A 19,859-nucleotide genomic window follows, 5' to 3' on the forward strand; every position below is an offset into this window, starting at 1 on the left:
CAGCCTCGCTGCTGCCTTGAGGTTAGATCGCAGACTGCTGTGCTAGCAATGAGGGAGGCTCCGTGGCCGTGGGACCCTCCCGGCCAGGGGTGGGTAGAATCTCCTGGTGTGCCCATTTGCTTAAAGCGCAGTATTGGGGTGGGAGTTACCCGATTTTCCAGGTGTTGTGTGTCTCAGTTCCCCTGGCTTGGAAAAGGGATTCTCTTCCCCCTTGCGCTTCCCAGGTGAGGCGATGCCTCATCCTGCTTCAGCTCTCGCTGCTCGGGCTGCAGCAGCTGACCAGCACCGATTGTCCGGCACTCCCTAGTGAGATGACCCCAGTACCTCAGTTGAAAATGCAGAAATCACCGGTCTTCTGTGTCGCTCACGCTGGGAGTTGGAGACTGGAGCTGTTCCTATTCGGCCATCTTGCTCCGCCCCAGGCCCGGAAGTTTTTAAGTCTCCTAGTTGTCTGCACTGAACCTCTAGCAATTTGTCAATTATAGTTTAGATTTGCCTACCTGACAGTTTCCCACGCTTATTAGTGTTCATGAGTCTGCTCTGGTAAGCCCCTTTCTCCCTCACTCATCCATCTTGAATTCCCATGTGTATGCTGGTCTGCTTAATGGTGTTCCATAGGTCTGTTAGGTTCTGTTCAGTTTTCTTCCATCTTTTTTGTTTCTGTTCCTCAGATTTGTTAATTTCAAGTGTTATGTCTTTAAGTTTGCTGATTCTTTTTTCTGCCTGCTGAAAACTGCTTTTGAATCCCTCTAATGATTTTTTGTCAGCAATTGTACTTGTCAACTCATTTCTTCATTATTCTTTTTTATCTTCTTTATTTTGTCTCTGTTGCAGGATGCTCATCCTGACTTAGAACTCCTGAGTACATTGTCATGAAGAACACGTGCAGAGAGATTTACTAGCATACAATATGAATCTTCACACTCATGGGGAAAAAGTATTTTCTAGCCTGGACTGAATATATATATAAGTGTTTTTATAGCTGTCCTCTGTAAATAATCTCAGGGTGGCCTGTTGCTGTCTAACGCTACAAAAGGGAGGGCTGTTAATAGTGGCCACTTCCTCCTGCATACAGTGGAGAGAAGCCTCATTATAGATGGTGCCATCATCACCTTAAAAGATGATATTAAACTGAGAAGTCATTTTAGCTGCCTGATTGACTATTTTTATGTTTTTAAAATACATTTATTGATATTTACTTTTGCTCACACATCATTATCTTGGCATTGTCGATATCTTCCTTTAGTTCTGTGAGAATCTTTAAGACAGTTGTTTTAAAGCCTTTGTCTAGTAAGTTCACCATTTCATCTTCCTCATGGATTTTTGTCAATTTATGTTTTCATTTGAATCGATCATACTTTTTCGTTGCTTTGTCATTTTTTTTTGAACTCTGAATATTTGAATCTTATAATACAGTATTCTGGAAATCAGTTTATCTCCCTTCCCTACGGTTTGCTTTTTTTTTTTAATTGTTATAAGGTGTTCTGTGTAAGAGATAAGCCTGAGGTATAAACTTAAGGCCTTTCTCTTTTTCTCAGCCTGCCTTTTCCTCTGGGCATGCATAGTGACTTTCTAAATTCCCCTATATATGTAGCTGCTTTTGAATGTTTTAATCCTATAATTTCTGGGCCCCAAAAGAGAAGAAGAAAAATGTAGGGGAAAATGTAGGTCCTGTCCTTATAAATCCCTTGAAGATACTTCAGCCAGTGTGGGTTGCAACAATGGCATCCTGTGTTTGCCTCTGCACTTCTACAACCCAAAGCAGTAATCCACAAACAGAACCTGGATCCCCAATATTTGGAGGATAAGGTCCTTAATTGGCCATTCTGTCTTCCACAAGCTGTCCTATAAACTCTAGTATGTGCTAGCTGGAGCACTGGAAAATGGTTGGGTAGTAGCACACTAGGTTAAAAATGACCCAGATTAACCACAATCTACTAGTCAAGCCTTTTCCAGTAAGCTGTAAGCCTTTGAATAGATTATAAAGTTCCAAAATAGTTTGATATCAGAGAGATCCTGCCAGTTCAATGGTTGTCCAGATGGAGAAACAGATTCCTGATATATACTACTCTGCCATCTTCTGCTACCCTATAGACTTTTATAAGCTAAGTATATTTGGTGTGGTTTAAAAAAATAGAAACTCTTCAAGATGATTGTACTGTTACTTTAAATGACCCATGTTACTTTCATATTATCTAAATAATACTAAGAATAATTTGATTCATGTCTATAAAAAATAAGTGCTGTGTTTTTATTTCCTGAAATTTTTCTTTTAACCAATATTAGTTATAGAACCATTTTTGGCAGCAAATGGAAAATGTTATCTCCTTCCTAAAATCTGTGCATGTGTTTATTACAGTTACAGAATTGAAAGATGAGTCATTGAAGATTACAATGGTAAATCTCTTTATACTAAAATGGAAAACTGGTAATCAATTTCTCTTTCTATGAATTAGATATTTCTTATTTTACACACACACACACACACACACACACACACACACACACACACACGTGAGTAAATCTTTAAAGGACCTCATAACATTTCTATGAGCTATGTATTATCCCTATAAAACTAAGTAGAGATCATAAATCAAATTAATGACAAAACTGAGAATAAAATTCATGACAAATCATTCTTCAGTGTGTAACCACAGTGGTTGATCTGTTATTTTTAATGAAATTTATGGGGAAAAAAGAGTATTTGATCTTTTAAAAAAAAACAAGTAGGGAATAAATTATAAATTTAGGGAGATTAAATGCTACTATTTTGTGGGTACTTAACTACTGGAACAAGATGTGCTAAACCTTGTAAAGTAACAAGGTAACACTACTAGTAAATGCTAGTAAATATGAAGTCAGAGATCTGATATTAAAGTTACAACACTTGTTCTTTGGTGTCAGTCAAGATGGAGAAAGTAACCAAAGCTTCTCTCTCCTACTGATTGTTTACAGAGTACACAGTGATTACCTGATGACACTGAATGTAAAATAATAGCAGGCACATTTGGGACTGAAGTCAGAGCTTGAATAACAACTCTTAATGGGGCTAGGCCTAATTGTGGAGCTGCAATACTATAATGATGACAGTGTTAGCACCCGAAGCCCAGAGAGAAGACCTACCTACCTCTTTGGCTAATGGAAACAAAAAAAAAAGAGCCGATATTGTCTAAAGAACTGAGGTAAGAGGAATCTCTTTCTCTCTTTTTTTCTTTTCTTTTGTTCTTTGTCCCAAAGGTCAGTTGTGTACAACTACATAATTGCAAAGGGAGTTAATACTCTGCAAGAAACCTTTTCTGGTCAGAGTAACTGGAAATGGGGTCCCCTTGAAGCTGGAGAGTGGGGGGGAAATTCTTGGAAAGAAGAGAGCTAAAGAAGGTGGATTCTCTAATTTTGTATGTGAACTGACCCAAGTTCCAGGGTCACCCCTGAGCTGTGAATACTTGGGACAGTATAAAAGAAGTACAAGAAAAGCTTTTAAAACATAAACATAGTATATACTGCTGCCCAAGTCTCAAACTAACTCGTAAATGGTTCATGTACTGGGCAGACACTAACAGTATAGCAAAGGCTGAGCCACTACCCACAGAAAGTGAGACAGAATTTACAATCTGAACCCAATCAGATCAATTGCTAAAACTAACTAATTAAAATTCCCCAGAGGATTTTAACAGGAGTTAAATAATTTACTTACAATGTAGTGTTCAGAATGTCCAGGATACAATCCAAAATTTCTCAACATAGAACAAGGAAAATTTGACCAGTTCTCATTGGAAAAGAAATCAACCAATGTCAACTCCAAGGTAAGCCAGATATTGAAATTGTCAGAAGAATAATTTTAAGCAGTTATTATAACTATTCTCCATGACATAAAGGGCAATAATTTGGAAATAAATGTAAAAATACAAGTTCTTAGCAGAGAAATTGGAAACCATTAACAAAAAAACCAAATGGAGAATTTAGAACTGAAAATATATCTGAAATGAAAGCCACTAGATATGTTCAAAGGCAGAATGAAGATGAAAGAGGGCAAAAGTCAGCGAATTTGAAGATAGATCATAGAAATAACCTAAAATTTTTCTAAGAATGATGGTTTCCAGCTGCATCCATGTCCCTACAAAGGACGCAAACTCATCCTTTTTTATGGCTGCATAGTATTCCATGGTGTATAGCACAAATATACATATGTAACAAACCTGCACATTATGCACATGTACCCTAGAACTTAAAGTATAATAAAAAAAAAAACAGACCTTTACGAGCACCCCAAAATTCTTCCCCTGTACAATGCATTCATTCACGATTGTTATTTTCTTCAAGTAAAATTGTTTTGCTTATACAAAAAAAAAAAAAAAGAAATAACCTAAAATTAACACAGAGTAAAAAAGATTTTAAAAATTAACAGAGTTTCAGGGATTTGTGAGACATTACCAAAAAATCTAAAATTCATGTTATAGAAGCAGCAAAAAAAAAAAAAAAAAAAAAAAAAAGTAAATATCCCAAATTTGGTAAAAGACATAAATTTACAGAATCATGAAGTTCACTGGACCCAGAAGGATAATCTAAAAGAAAACTACACCCAGATACATCATAATCAAATTGCTGAAACTAAAGCTGAAGAAAAAATATTTTCCAAGCAGCCAGAGAAATTTGCCATTACACATAAGGAAATAGCAATTTGAATTGATTGCTCATTTCTTTTCAGGAACCATGGAGCAAAAGATAGTGGAATAATATTTTATTTTATTTTTTTTTAAATGCTGAAATAAAAGAACAGTCAACCCAGATTTCTGTATCTAGTGAAAATATCCTTCAGGAGTAATATGGAGATAAAGACATTTCCTAATGAAGAAAAGCTAACAAAAGGTTTCACCAACAGACCTACTCTAAAAACAAAAACTCAAACAACAACAACCATGATTATCACTTAACAGTTACTATGAGTCAGTTTTCTAAGTGCTTTACATAGACTAATTCACTTTATCTGAGAAATATGGTACTATTAACATCCTTATTATATAGATGAGAAAACGAAAACAAAAAAGGCATTAACATAGTAGAACACAAGCAATCTGTCTTCAGAGATGATGCTCTTAACCATTACTTCGTAATATCTCCCAACTTACTTATATAAAAAATTTGGAGGATATTAAGTTGTCCAAATAGTAGGAAACCATTTCAAACATATGCAATGATTTAAACGTTTATTTTTATTTAATGCTGCTCTCTAGACATAAAAATAGGAAAGTAAGGCACCAACTTGATGCATTAATTTACCTGAAAAAAACATGCTATAGAACTATGGTAAAACACTGATTTATCCATAGTAACCACAACAATAAACATTTTTCCAGTACTTACTATGTGTCAGAATTTGTTTTAGGTAAAAAAGAATAAGATAAAGCTCCTGTCTTTAAGAAGTTTCTACTAACTAGGTGATACAGACAAGCAAATAATTAATTACAATATACTATGACATGTTCCATAGCAGAAACATGTACAAAGCCAAAAGTGCATACAGAATAGAAAGGCTGTAGAAAGGAAGCACCAATCTAATCATGGCTATTATAAAAATAATGATTTTAAAAATGGCTTTGAGAAGCACAAAAAATGAACATTCAGGGAAATATCCTCTTTTCTATAACTAATGTAAACTACTATGTCTGTTTCAAAGTTTGTAAATATATTCTCAGTTAAATTAGCAATGCACAGACAGAAAAGCCAGAAGGTGCGCCCATGCTGTTTATATGTATTAATTTTCAAAGCTTTCAGGATAAAGATGAACAACTTATTTCAAAGTAATTAGAATCAGCTCCTGCTAATTAATTTTCCACTCACTCAGCAGTCCAGTGCTTGGTAATTATGAGGAAACAAAAGGGAGAAAAAAAATTAATTCAGAAAAACCTTTCAATATAACAAAAAGTGGTATTTCTATACTGGATCAAGAAAGCTATATTTAATTTGAAGAATTATCTTAACAGTTGCAAAGAATAATTTCTCCATTTAAACTGTGGGATCCTTAAGGGGAGGACCATTTTTTATTTTTCTTTCTAATCTTAGAATCCCTAATGCTTAATATGGGACTTGGCAAATAAGCATATTACTATGTTTACCGAATTAAAATTTTATTACAAAAGAAGTAGCAAGAGAATGAAGTTTAATTCTTTCTTGATGTTATTGCTTATATAAAGAAAGAGTTCTTTTATGTTTGAAAACCACTTAATTCCACAGGAAAAACGGGATCCCCTGAACTCATTGGTGTAGCTAATATAAGTAATGGTTAAAAAAGGAACACTATGAAAGAATCAACTGGTGTTCCTTAAAGGCCAGCACAAACTTTAGCTTTAGTCTCTATCATGGTACCTTAATTCTTTATTTGCTTTTACTAAAATTAAATGTTATAGTACATGTGACAGCAAAGAGAATATAGTAACTAATGACCCATTCATAATCTCAGGTATCTGTGCTTCAAGTGGCTGCCACTGATGGGATATAAACTGTCTATGTAACAGAAAGAACATTACAACTCATATTCCATACTAGTCAATGGACACATTTAATTTTATATTCATACTGCACACAGGATACATAAATGGCTATCAATTATGAAACCCTGAAACTATACAGTTGCTATATATTTTTAGGTTGCTCTGAGATCAACTATTAATTAATGCTCATTAAATCAACAGATTCTAAGTTGACACTTCTAACTTAAGTGATGTAATTGTCCTCATTTAGGGGATTTAAACCTAAGAGTTGCTAAAATAGTGGCAAATAATTACCATTAAATTGAGGATGGATATCAACATCTGTGTCAACAAAGGCATAGTTTTAGGTAGACTAATTTAATATAATAATAGTATATCATTAATGTAATATAATAATTTAAATATACCCAGTTGCCAAGTGTTAAAAGATTAACAATATGAATTGAGCTTTTTTTTTCACAACAACACATCAACATGCCTATTTATAAATTGGAATATAAGCTCCTAACTTGTGAGAACAAGTTACTTTAATAAACTTGGCAGTTTAGTTTTATTAAATTAGTATTTACCTACAATTAATGGATATCAACTGATGATTATAAACAATCACAGAAAACAGTAACTTTACATAGTAATAAACTGGATTCTCTGGGTTAGGAATTGATAACTTCTACCAGTAGTAATATAACAGTCTCTGAAAGTTTAACTTAACAGGCAGAAAAAAAAAAAAACAAAACCAAAAAACAAAACAACAACAACAACAAAAAGAAGTGAAGTGGGAAAATTGTGGCTACAGAATACTAAAGCTCTTAACCCCGGAAAAAAAAGGGGCAAACTTAAGTGTTAAGACTAAAGTTTCTTAGGTTTATCCATATAGTGTATTGATTAGTGGTATGGAATTAACTTTCTCTGCAACATGTTGGTGACTTTCTTACCTAGAGAGCATGCCCAGAGGTGTAACATTAAGTGATCCCATCAGCATTGCCAGGGCCATCCCTGGTGCTTCCCGTTCTATTACTTCTTTTGTGGCCTGTAATTAAAGATTAAATAGCAGACTGAGTGAAATAAGCCAAAAAAGAATGAAGTCAGACTAGTAAAACCCACTTAAAAATGAGTATAAACCAGGCTTTCAATAACCATACTTTTAGTTTCTGAAACATTTATCCTTCTGAGGCATCCAGACTCAATTCGCAAGGACCACTGAATAAAAGCTGAGGATCAAGAAAATAAAGATTTTTATATTAGCAGTCCTTTCATATTGCTTATAGCTCAGAAGTATTTGATAGAAATCTCATCTCACTAATAACTTAAATTCTAAAAATGAAGCTTCAGATGGCTATAACAAATTAGTAGATTTTTCACTGGGTAAGTAATCTGGGTATTTTCCTTTGTCTATTACTCTTGAAATACTTAGTCCCTGAAAACCTGAGATAATCCATATCTCTCCTAGCTCTATGCTTTTATAATACGATTAAAAAGATCTCAAGAAGTCATCATGTCAACCTTCCCCATGTACTAGCTAGAGGAAAAATTCTACATTTACATTTTCCAAATCTTTAATATAAATTAACTGTCTTTTTTTTTTTTCAGATTTCTCCACTTTTTAAAAAAAATTATACTTTAAGCTCTGGGGTACATGTGCAGAATGTGCAGGTTTGTTAACCTAGACATACACACGTGGCATGGTGGTTTGCTGCACCCATCAACTCGTCTATATTAGGTATTTCTCCTAATGCCATCTCTCCCTTAACCCTCTACCCCCTGACAGGCCCTGGTGTGTGATGTTCCCCTCCGTGTGTCCATGTGTTCTCATTGTTCAAATCCCACTTATGAGTGAGAACATGCGGTGTTTTGTTTTCTGTTCCTGTGTTCGTTTGCTGAGAATCATGGTTTCCAGCTTCATCTATGTCCCTGCGAAAGACATAAACTCATCCTTTTTTATGACTGCATAGCACTCCATGGCGTATATGTGCCAAATTTTCTTTAGTCTATAATGATGGGCATTTGGGTTGGTTCCAAGTCTTCACTATTGTGAATATTGCTGCAATAAACATTCGTGTGCATGTGTCTTTAAAGTAGAATGACATATAATCTTTTGGGTACATACCCAGTAATGGTTCAAATGGTATTTCTGGTTCTAGATCCTTGAGAAATTGCCACACTATCTTCCACAAAAGTTTCCATAAAAGTATAAAAACAGTATAAAAGCATTCCTATTTTTCCACATCCTATCCAGCATCTATTGTTTCCTGACATTTTAATGATCGCCATTCTAACTGGCATGAGATGGTATCTCATTGTGGTTTTTGACTTGCATTTTTCTAACGACCAGTGACCATTAGCTTTTTTATATACGTTTGTTGGCTGCATAAATATCTTTGTTTTGAGAAGTGTCTGTTCATATCCTTTGCCCACTTTTTGATGGTGTTGTTTTTTTCTTGTAAATTTGTTTAAGTTCTTTGTAGGTTCTGGATATTAGCCCTTTGTCAGATAGACAGATTGCAAAATTTTTCTCCCATTCTGTAGGTTGTCCGTTGACTCTGATGATGGTTTCTTTTGCTGTGCAGAAGCTCTTTAGTTTAATTAGATCCCGTTTGTCAATTTTGGCTTTTGTTGTGATTGTTTTTTGTGTTCTAGTCATGAAATTTTTGCCCATGCCTATGTCTTGAATGATATTGCCTATGTTTTCTTCTAGGGTTTTTATGGTTTTAGGTCTTATATGTAAGTCTTTAATCCATCTTGAGTTAAATTTTGTATAAGGTGTAAGGAAGGGATCCAGTTTCAGTTTTCTGCATGTGGCTAGCCAGTATTCCCAACACCATTTATTAAATAGAAAATTCTTTCCCCATTGCTTGTTTTTATCAGGTTTATCAAAGATAAAATGATTGTAAATGTGTGGCATTATTTCTGAGGCCTCTGTTCTGTTCCTTGGTCTATGTATCTGTTTTGGTACAAGTACCATGCTGTTTTGGTTACTCTAGTCTTGTAGTCTTGGTACTAGTACCATGCTGTGTTGGTTACTGTAGTCTTGTAGTATAGTTTGAAGTCAGGTAGCGTGATGCCTCCAGCTTTGTTCTTTTTGCTTCAGATTGTCTTGGGTATACGAGCTCTTTTTGGTTCCATAGTAAAGTAGTTTTTTCTAATTCTGGGAAGAAAATCAGTGGTAACTTGATGGGGATAGCATTGAATCTATAAATTCCTTTGGGCAGTATGGAGATTTTCACAATATTGATTCTTCCTATCCATGAGCATGGAATGTTTTTCCATTTGTTTGTGTCCTTTCTTATTTCCTTGAGCAGTGGTTTGTACTTCTCCTTGAAGAGGTCCTTCACATCCCTTGTTAGTTGTCTTCCTAGGTATTTTACTCTCTTTGTAGTAATTGTGAATGGGAGTTCACTCATGATTTGGCTCTCTGTTGCTCTATTATTGGTGTATAAGATTTCTTGTGATTTTTGTGCACTGATTTTGTAGCCTGAGACTGCTGAAATTTCTTATCAGCTCAAGGAGATTTTGGGCTGAGACAATGGGGTTTTCTAAATATACAATCATGTCATCTGCAAACAGAGACAATTTGACGTCCTCTCTTCTTATTTGATTGCCCTTTATTTCTTTCACTTGCCTGACTGCCCTGGCCAGAACTTCCAATACTATGTTGAATAGGAGTGGTGAGAGAGGACATCCTTGTCTAGTGCCAGTTTTCAAAGAGAATACTTCCAGCTTTTGCCCATTCAGTATGATATTGGCTGTGGGCTTGTCATAAATAGCTCTTATTATTTTGAGATACATTCCATCAATACCTAGTTTATTGAGAGTTTTAGCATGAAGGGCTGTTGAATTTTATCGAGGACTTTCCTAGATCTATGGAGATAATTATGTGGTTTTTATCATTGGTTCAGTTTATGTGATGGATTACATGTACTGATTTGCATATGTAAACCAGCCTTGCATCCCAGGGATGAAGCCAACTTGATTGTGGTGGATAAGCTTTTTGATGTGCTGCTGGATTTGGTTTGCCAGTATTTTATTGAGGATTTATGCATCAATGTTCATTGGGGATATTGGCCTGAAATTTTCTTTTTTTGTTGTGTCTCTGTCAGGTTTTGATATCAGGATGATGCTGGCCTCATAGAATAAGTTAAGGAGGATTCCCTCTTTTTCTATTGTTTGGAATAGTTTCAGAAGGAATGGCACCAGCTTCTCTTTGTACTTCTGGTAGAATTCGGCTGTAAATCTGTCTGGTTCTGGGCTTTTTTTGGTGGGTATCCTATTAATTACTGCCTCAATTTCAGAACTTATTTTTGGTCTATTCAGGGATTTATTTCTTCCTGGTTTAGTCTTGGGAGGGTGTATGTGTCCAGGAATTTATCAATTTCTTCTAGATTTTCCAGTTTATTTGCATAGAGGTATTTATAGTATTCACTGATGGTAGTTTATATTTTGGTGTGATCAGTGTGATATCCTGTTCATCATTTTATATTGTGTCTATTCAATTCTTTTCTCTTTTCTTGTTATTCTGTCTCGTGTTCTATCTCTTTTGATAATTTTTCAAAAAACCAGCTCCTGGATTCATTGATTTTTTGAAGGTTTTTCGTGTCTCTATCTCCTTCATTTCTACTCTGATTTTAGATATTTCTTGTCTTCTGCTACCTTTTGAATTTGTATGCTCTTGCTTCTCTAGTTCTTTTAATTGTGATATTAGGGTGTTGATTTTAGATCTTTCCCACCTTCCCCTGTGGGCATTTAGTGCTATAAATATTCCTCTAAACAGTGCTTTAGAGGTGTCCCAGAGATTCTGGTATGTTGTGTCTTTGTTCTCAGTGGTTTCAAAGAACTTATTTATTTCTACCTTAATTTGTTATTTACCCAATAGTCATTCAGGAGCAGGTTTTTCAGTTTCCATGTAATTGTGCGGTTTTGAGTGAGTTTCTTAATCTTGAGTTCTAATTTGATTGCACTGTGGTCTGAGAGACTGTTTTGATTTCAGTTCTTTTGCATTTGCTGAAGAATGTTTTACTTCCAACTATGTTGTCAATTTTAGAATAAGTGCAACATGGTGCTGAGAAGAATGTATATTCTGTTGATTTGGGTGGAGAGTTCTGTAGATGTCTATTAGGTCTGCTTGGTCCAGAGCTGAGTTTAAGTCCTAAATATCCTTGTTAATTTTCTGTCTCAATGATCTGTCTAATATTGACAGTGGGGTGTTAAAGTCTCCCACTATTATTGTGTGGGAGTCTAAGTCTCTTTGTAGGTCTCTAAGAACTTGATTTATGAATCTGGGTGCTCCTGTATTGGGTGCATATATATTTAGGTTAGCTCTTCTTGTTGCGTTGATCCCTTTACCATTATGTAATGCCCTTCTTTGTCTTTTCTGATCTTTGTTAGTTTATAGTCTGTTTTATCAGAGACTAGGATTGCAACCCATGCTTTTTTTTGCTTTCCATTTACTTGCTAAATATTCCTCCATCCCTTTATTTTGAGCCTATGTGTTTCTTTGCACGTGAGATTGGTCTCCTGAATACAGCACACCCATGGGTCTTGACTCTTTATCCAATTTACCAGTCTGTCTTTCAATTGGGGGCATTTAGCCCATTTACATTTAAGGTTAACATTGTTATGTGTAAATTTGATCCTGTCATTATGATGCTAGCTGGTTATTCTGTCCCTTAGTTGACGCAGTTTCTTCATAGTTTCATAGTCTTTACAATTTGGTATGTTTTTGCAGTGGCTGGTACCAGTTGTTCCTTCCCATATTTAGTGCTTCCTTCAGGAGCTCTTGTAAGGCATGCCTGGTGCTGACAAATTGTCTCAACATTTGCTTGTCTGTAAAGGATTTTATTTCTCCTTTGCTTATGAAGCTTAGTTTGGCCAGATATGAAATTCTCAGTTGAAAATTCTTTTCCTTAAGAATGCTGAATATTGGCCCCCACTCTCTTTTGGCTTGTAGGGTTTCTGCCAAGAGATCCGCTGTTAGTTTGACGGGCTTCCCTTTGTGGGTAACCCAACCTTTCTCTCTGGCTGCCCTTACCATATTTTCCTTCATTTCAACCTTGGTGAATCTGATGATTATGTGTCTTGGGGTTGCTCTCCTCAAAGAGTATCTTTGTGGTGTTCTTTGTATTTCCTGAATTTGAACGATGGCCTGTCTTGCTAGGTTGGGGAAGTTCTCTTTGATAATATCCTGAAGAGTGTTTTTCAACTTGGTTCCATTCTCCCTGTCACTTTCAAGTACACCAATCAAAAGTAGGTTTGGTCTTTTCACACAGTCCCAAACTTCTTGGAGGCTTTGTTCATTCCTTTTCATTTTTTTTTTCTCTCATCTTGTCTTCACGCTTTATTTCATTAAGCTGATCTTCAATCTCTGAAATTCTTTCTTCAGCTTGATCGATTTGGCTATTGATCCTTGTGTATGCTTCATGAAGTTTTCGTGTTGTGTTTCTCAGCTACATCAGGTCATTTGTGCTCTCCTCTAAACTGGTTATTGTAGTTACCAATTCCTCTAACCTTTTTTCAAGGTTCTTAGCTTCCTTTCATTGGGTTAGAACATCTTCTTTAGCTCGGAGGAGTTTTTTATTACCCACCTTCTGAAGTCTACTTCTGTCAATTTGTCAAACTCATTCTCCCTCCAGTTTTGTTCCCTTGCTGGCAAGGAGTTGTGATCCTTTGGAAGAGAAGGCGTGTTCTGGTTTTTGGAATTTTCAGCCTTCTTGTGCTGGTTTTTTGTCATCTTCGTGGATTTATCTACCTTTGGTCTTTGATGTTGGTGACCTTCAGATGGGGTTTTTGTGTGTATGTCCTTTTTGTTCATGATGTTGATGCTATTCCTTTCTGTTCATTAAGTTTTCCTTCCTACAGGCCCCTCTGCTGCAGGTCTGCTGGAGTTTGCTGGAGGTTCACTCTAGACCCTGTTTGCGTGGGTATCACCAGCAAAGGCTGCAGAATAGCAAAAATTGCTGCCATTTCTTCCTCTGGAAGCTTCATCCCAGAGTGGCACCCGCCAGATGCCAGCCAGAGCTCTCCTGTATGACATGTCTGTCAACCCCTGCTGGGAGGTGTCTCCTAGTCAGGAGGCATGGGGGTCAGGGACCCACTTGGGGAGGCAATCTGCCCCTTAGCAGAGCTCGAGCCTGTGCTGGGAGATCTGCTGCTCTCTTAAGAGCTGGTAGGAAGGAACTAAGTTTAAGTCTGTTGAAGCTGCACCCACATCCGCCCCTTCCCGCAGGTGCCTTGTCCCAGGGAGATGGGAGTTTTATCTATAAGCTCCTGCCTGGGACTCTTTGTCTTTCAGAGATGTCCTGCCCAGAGAGGAGGAATCTAGAGAGGCAGTCTGGCTACAGCAGCTTTGCTATGCTGTGGTGGGCTCTGTCCAGTCCGAATTTCCAGTGGCTTTGTTTACACTGTGAGGGGAAAACTGCCCACTCAAGCCTCAGTAATGGTAGACGCCCGTCCCTGCACCAAGCTGGAGTGTCCCAGTTCGACTTCAGACTGCTGTACTGGCAGTGAGAATTTCAAACCAGTGAATCTTAGCTTGCTGGGTTCTGTGGGGGTGGAATCTGCTGTGTTAGACCACTTGGCTCCCTGGCTTCAGCCCCCTTTCCAGAGGAGTTAACAATTTGTCTCACTGGCATTCCAGGCGCCACTGGGGTATGAAAAAACACTCTTGCAGCTAGCTTGGTGTCTGCCCAAACGGCCACCCAGTATTGTGCTTGAAACCCAGGGTCCTGGTGGTGTAGGCACCCGAGGGAATCTCCTGGTCTGTGATTTGTGAAGACTGGAAAAGCATAGTATCTGGGCCGGAATGCACAGTTCCTCATGGCTTCCCTTGGCGAGGGGAGGGAGTTCCCTGATCCCTAGTACTTCCTGTGTGAGGCAACGCCCCACCCTGCTTCAGCTCGTCCTCCATGGGCTGCACCCACTGTCTAACCAGCCCTAACGGTATGAGCCGGATACCTAGTTGGAAATGCAGAAATCACCTGCCTTCTGCATTGATCTTGCTGGGCGTTGCAGACCAGAGCTGTTCCTATCCAGCCATCTTGCCCAACTATCTTTTTTAAATAAAAATGCAACAAAGTGAAGGGGTTTGCCTATATACTAGGAGTTTTAGGATAGGGCATTCTTTTTTTTTTTTTTTTTTTTTTTTTTTGAGGCAAAGTTTTGCTCTTTTTGCCTGGACTGCAGTGACACGATCTTGGCTTACTGCAAACTCTGCCTCCTGGGTTCAAGTGATTCTCCTACCTCAGCCTCCCGAGTAGCTGGGATTACAGGCATGCACCACCATGCCAGGCTAATTTTGTACTTTTAGTAGAGATGGGATTTCACCATGTTGGCCAAGCTGGTCTCAAACTCCTGACTTCAGGTGATCCACTCACCTCATCTTCCCAAAGTACTGGGATTACAGGCATGAGCCACTGTGCCTGGAGGATAGGGCATTCTTAAGATAAGTATAATTAAATCTGGAATATGCTACGGAAAGGAAAATTTCATTTTCCTACTGACAGGAAAATTTCCTAAAGTTTCCTAAATTTTCCTAAAGACAGGAAAATTTCATTTTTGAAGGGTCAATCAAAATAGGTATATATTTTATTGTATAATGGTAAAGATACATTTTAGGCTAAAAGTTGGGAGTGAAATATATGACTTAATCCATTTTCAGTTCTCTGTTTCCAAAAATTAAGCAAGTTACAATATTTGAAAGCAATACAAAAATAAAGTTTGGAAAATGAAGTATTACAGTAAATAAGTAGAAAGGCAAACAAAAAGTAAATTATGAAGGTATACAGGGAAAGGTTTATATTTCAATATTTCTTTGAAAGTAGAATGATACTCTTCAATAAGATTGTAGCTCTGGGCAAAAGCAGTTAAAATGCATCAGGCATGTATTAGATGCTAATTGATGTTATAAATAAAGTTTAGAATGCATATAAATTAGTTAATCCCTTCCAATTATATAGAATACAGGATTACCAGAATTGATGCAATATACTGGTACAGTGAATTCTAGCATAATGTGATATTTAACAATGGGAGACATTTTAAAGAAAAACTAACAAAAATATAAGGATTTTTCTAGCATTATCCAATCTTTTTTTACACATTTAAATTTTTTCTTAATTTTACTTTAAGCTCTGGTATACATGTGCAGAATGTGCAGTTTTGTTACATAGTATATGCAATGGTGGTTTGCTGCACCTGTCAACCCATCATCTAGGTTTGAAGCTCTGCATGCATTAGGTATTTGTCCTAATACTCTCCCTCCCCTTCCCCCTCACCGCACGACAGGCCTCAGTGTGTGTTGTTTTCCTCCCTGTGTCCATGTGTTCTTATTGTTCAACTCCCACTTACGAGTGAGAACATGCAATATTTGATTTTCTGTTCCTGTGTTAGTTTGCTGAGAACGATGGCTTCCAGCTTCATCCATGTCATTATCCAATCTTTATTACTTATTTTCTAAATCCAATCTATCTGTTATGATTTTGACACTTACCAAGATGAAACACTAGTTCTATGTTATAAATTGCTTTATGAAGGTTTACAACTTCTCAGGGATGTTAAAATTAGAGCCCTCAACATCAAGCAAGGGGATTTTCTTGATAACAACATTAAAGAAACTTCTTGGATAGCATTAATATTTATTTCATTACTTGCTTGAAAAAATTATATAAGCAATGGTTGACATTTAATTAAATTCGGGGCTTCACATAAAGAAGATATATTCCAAAGTATAGTAGCACACTTTATTTAGGGACATGAAGGGAAATATCAACAGATAGCTGAGAGGGAGTATTTCACTTAAAATTGATACTTCAAAGCACAACATTTATCCATTTAAATAATAAATATTTATTAAGCATCTACTATGTACTAGGTAGTATCTGAGGTAATGATGTTATAGTAGTGAATAAAACAAACCTCAGAGAGTGTGTAAGCTCACTGTCACCCAGCACATGAAAAACACAATTGACAAATGATACGTGAGAATTGCCTAAAAGAGATGCGGTTCATTAATTTTTCCAAATCCTCTAAAACATACCACCGGATTTCGCCAGACCACTGGAGAGTGATCTACTCTGAATGCCTTATTTCACTTTTTATAGAATTGTTTTATTGGGCTTTGCTTTTGTGGTATGATATCAGAATCAATAAAATGGCTCAAACTTTTATTTACATTAGGAAGCATCTGAATTGTTCATCACATTACATTCTGGTCTTTAGGAGAACCTACAGGAGAAATTTCCTCTCAAGTATCATAACTAGGAATGGTTACTCTTTATGTTACCAGTTTGTTTTTAAATTACAATGCTTGTGAATCAAGTTATCCTTGAGAACAGAGACAAATTTGTGGACACCTTTCAGTAGGCTTACTGAACACAACTTTAGTTTCATCTGATTTTTCTCTGTCCTAGTCTTCACATTTATATTTTTAAAAATTCTGTTGTATTTAGTATTTGGGTAAGCCATAATATTTTTCAGGGTATAAAAATATATAGATGGATGGATCAGTGTAGGTACTCCATATTGCTGGTTCAACATCTGTGGATTCAATCAACTGAGGATCGAAAATACAGTATTTAGGGGTTCTGCAGGGCTGACTGTATTCTTTACAAAGTTCTTCATCTTTCTCTAAATATAATTCAGGCAGGAGAGTTAATTCTGAAGATCTTCTAAAGAATTTGGGCATATAGACAGACACAAACCTTATATGTTTTAGAACATAAAAGAAAAAATATATCATGGTGATGCCACTGAAAGGCATTGATGCTGATGGTGGTGAGTTGGTTGGGGTAGGTGGATGGATGTCAGACTCTCTATACTAGATACAAACTGATCTTTTCAATAGGGTATTCCTAAATAATATACAAATACACTCTTGCTCACATTTGTATCAAACATTTTACATAAAACATTAGAACCCTTCTATTTTCATTTTCTCTTCTTAAGCTGTTTGGTGTAGTAAAAGATCATCATCTATGACGTCAGACAATGACACTACACAGTTAAGGTCAATAACAATAGGAGCTGGATCTATTTCAGCATCTAGTTAAGAGCCCAACATATAGTATGTGCTCAACAAATATTTGTTGAATAAAGAAGTGAAGGAATAAATGAACCAATCTATATGTGAAACTTGGCTTTCCTACGTAGTTGCTATGTGAATTAGAAGAAAATATTTAACCTATTTCCAGAGTACTTATGAATATAATGGAGGTAATAATAAAACATACCTACATCTTATATGAGGGCTCTGAGAACTAAATGATAAATCACTTAGCATAGAGTAGGTATTCAATACATGTTAGTTCTTCCTATGCTTCTACTTTCCAATTCTTCTTACATCCTTGCAGTTCTGCACATATCAGTTAGAGATTAGAAATAATACAAAAATCCAGAAACTACCTGCAAACAGTAGTAGAGAACCAAAGACTAGGAAAAAGAGAATGGAGAGCAAGAACCCAGATGCAAGAGCATTGGCAAATGCCAGGTAGGAAGTAGAATACTGAAATTAGGGATCTAAACTAGGGAGCAGGCAGCTGAATGAGATGGGGACTGGAAGATAGACAAGAGAGCAAGAGCTGAGTACAAAGACCTGTAAACCATAAATGGGGAGATGCAACTAGAAAACAAAGAATAAGAGAATAAAACTTAATTACAAATATAACAAGAGAAAGATACCTGTTTATTAGAAAATCTAAACAGAAGAATGGTTTGAAGAATGTAGCTTTATCACTTTCAATCCCATATGCTAGTACAATATAGACAAATAAAGGTTATCTGTATCTGTTAATGAATAGATAACACAAGTATTCATTATCAACAGACTGTTCATTATCAATGGCAAGAAAGATGCCATTAAAAGCCTCAAACCATTTTTTCCTTAACTAGCTTAAAGTTCTCTTTCCCTCTTATACATTATTAACTTGGTTACCAAATTCTTTTATTCCTTGAAAGATGGTAGAAATTTATAGTCTTACTTCAGGTATCAGTATTTCTGAACTAGTAGGTCTAAAATATAAAAGTTTAATTGGATTTAGTTATTCTTTTTAAACAAAATATTTATCTTTGACGTCTAAATATTTCTCCAATATGAAAGTTGCAACCTTCTGTGAAAAATCACATAATTGTGATTTTTTTTTTCTTGCTACTTTGAGGATAACATTACAGTCAGAAAGATGCTTAAAAGACTGCTAAGTTGTAAAAACAGTGTCAAAAACAATGATTCAGTAATTCAGGTACCTTGTTGATGAAATTGTTCATATTTTAACTTCATAGGAAAAATGACCTTAAAAAAGACATTGCTAACAGACAATGATGTTTAATAATGTACAGAACATATGGTTGGGCATGGTGGCTCATGCCTGTAATTCCAACACCTTGGGCAGCCGAGGTGGGTGGATCACTTGAGGTCAGGAGTTTGAGACCAGCCTGGCCAACATGGTGAAACGTCATCTCTACTAAAAAATACAAAAATTAGCCAGGCGTAGTGGCACGCACCTGCAGTTCTAGCTACTCGAGAGCCTGAGGTAGGAGAAATGCTTGAACCCAGGAGGCAGAGGCTGCAGTGAGCCGAAATTGTGCCATTGCACTCCAGTCTGGGCAACAGAGCGAGACTCTGTTTTAAAAAAAACCGTAAAGAATATATAATAGATAAATCTAAATGTGAAGAAATACTTGACGTGCATAGTGACTCTGTGAAAAATCACTTAGTATAGTGCTTTCACTTATTTTTATAGACAAGATTTTACTAACAGAGCAGACAAATTTATGCACTAGTACTCACGTGCTTGTAACCTGAGTAGGTAGATTTCCTAAAATTTCCTCCTCACAATTACTGCAGTGCCCTCTGCTGATTAAATAATCTTAAATAACAAAGACTATCTTTGAAATACCAGCTAATGACTACTGTTAATAACTTTGTTAAGTTATCAAGGTGAGATGTAGTTAGAGCAGGGTTTCTCAAACTTTAGTGTGCATCAGAATCTTCTAGAGGCCTTGTTAAAATACAGATTGCTGGGCCCCACTTCCAGAGATTCTGATTCAGAATTTCTAGGTGCCTCAAAATTTACATTTCTAACAAGTTTTCAGGTGACGTTTCTGATGCCGGTCAGAAGACCACACTCTGAAAAACATACTGCTGATGGAAGGAATGATGTAGATTAACGACAATATGTACCATTTGGTCTTATCTTTATAATCACTTTATGTTCAACTTTGTAGATTGATGTAAATGTGACAATCCTTCATCAGAACAGAATATAGATTTAGTGAGGAGATAAATTAGGTAAAAATAGGCAGTTTAATGCCAGCCACTTACATTTTCCTGACTTCTGCTTATTAAAGGACACATTAATTTCATTTTACATTTTTATTTTTATTTTA

The 19,859-nt window shown here is 36.3% G+C and overlaps 1 protein-coding gene across 2 annotated transcripts in view; it reads right to left on the reverse strand.

The window, feature by feature from the left end:
* Nucleotides 1-19,859, reverse strand: part of GPHN (gephyrin) — a 736,692-nt gene that overhangs the window by 307,569 nt on the left and 409,264 nt on the right. For both annotated transcript variants that reach the window (XM_030930981.1, XM_030930980.1), the window contains one exon: nt 7,424-7,518. In XM_030930981.1, the coding sequence (XP_030786841.1) occupies nt 7,424-7,518 (95 nt within the window). The remainder of the gene's footprint in view (nt 1-7,423; nt 7,519-19,859) is intronic.

This window comes from Rhinopithecus roxellana, chromosome 5 (assembly GCF_007565055.1).
Source record: "Rhinopithecus roxellana isolate Shanxi Qingling chromosome 5, ASM756505v1, whole genome shotgun sequence".
NCBI lineage: Eukaryota > Metazoa > Chordata > Mammalia > Primates > Cercopithecidae > Rhinopithecus > Rhinopithecus roxellana.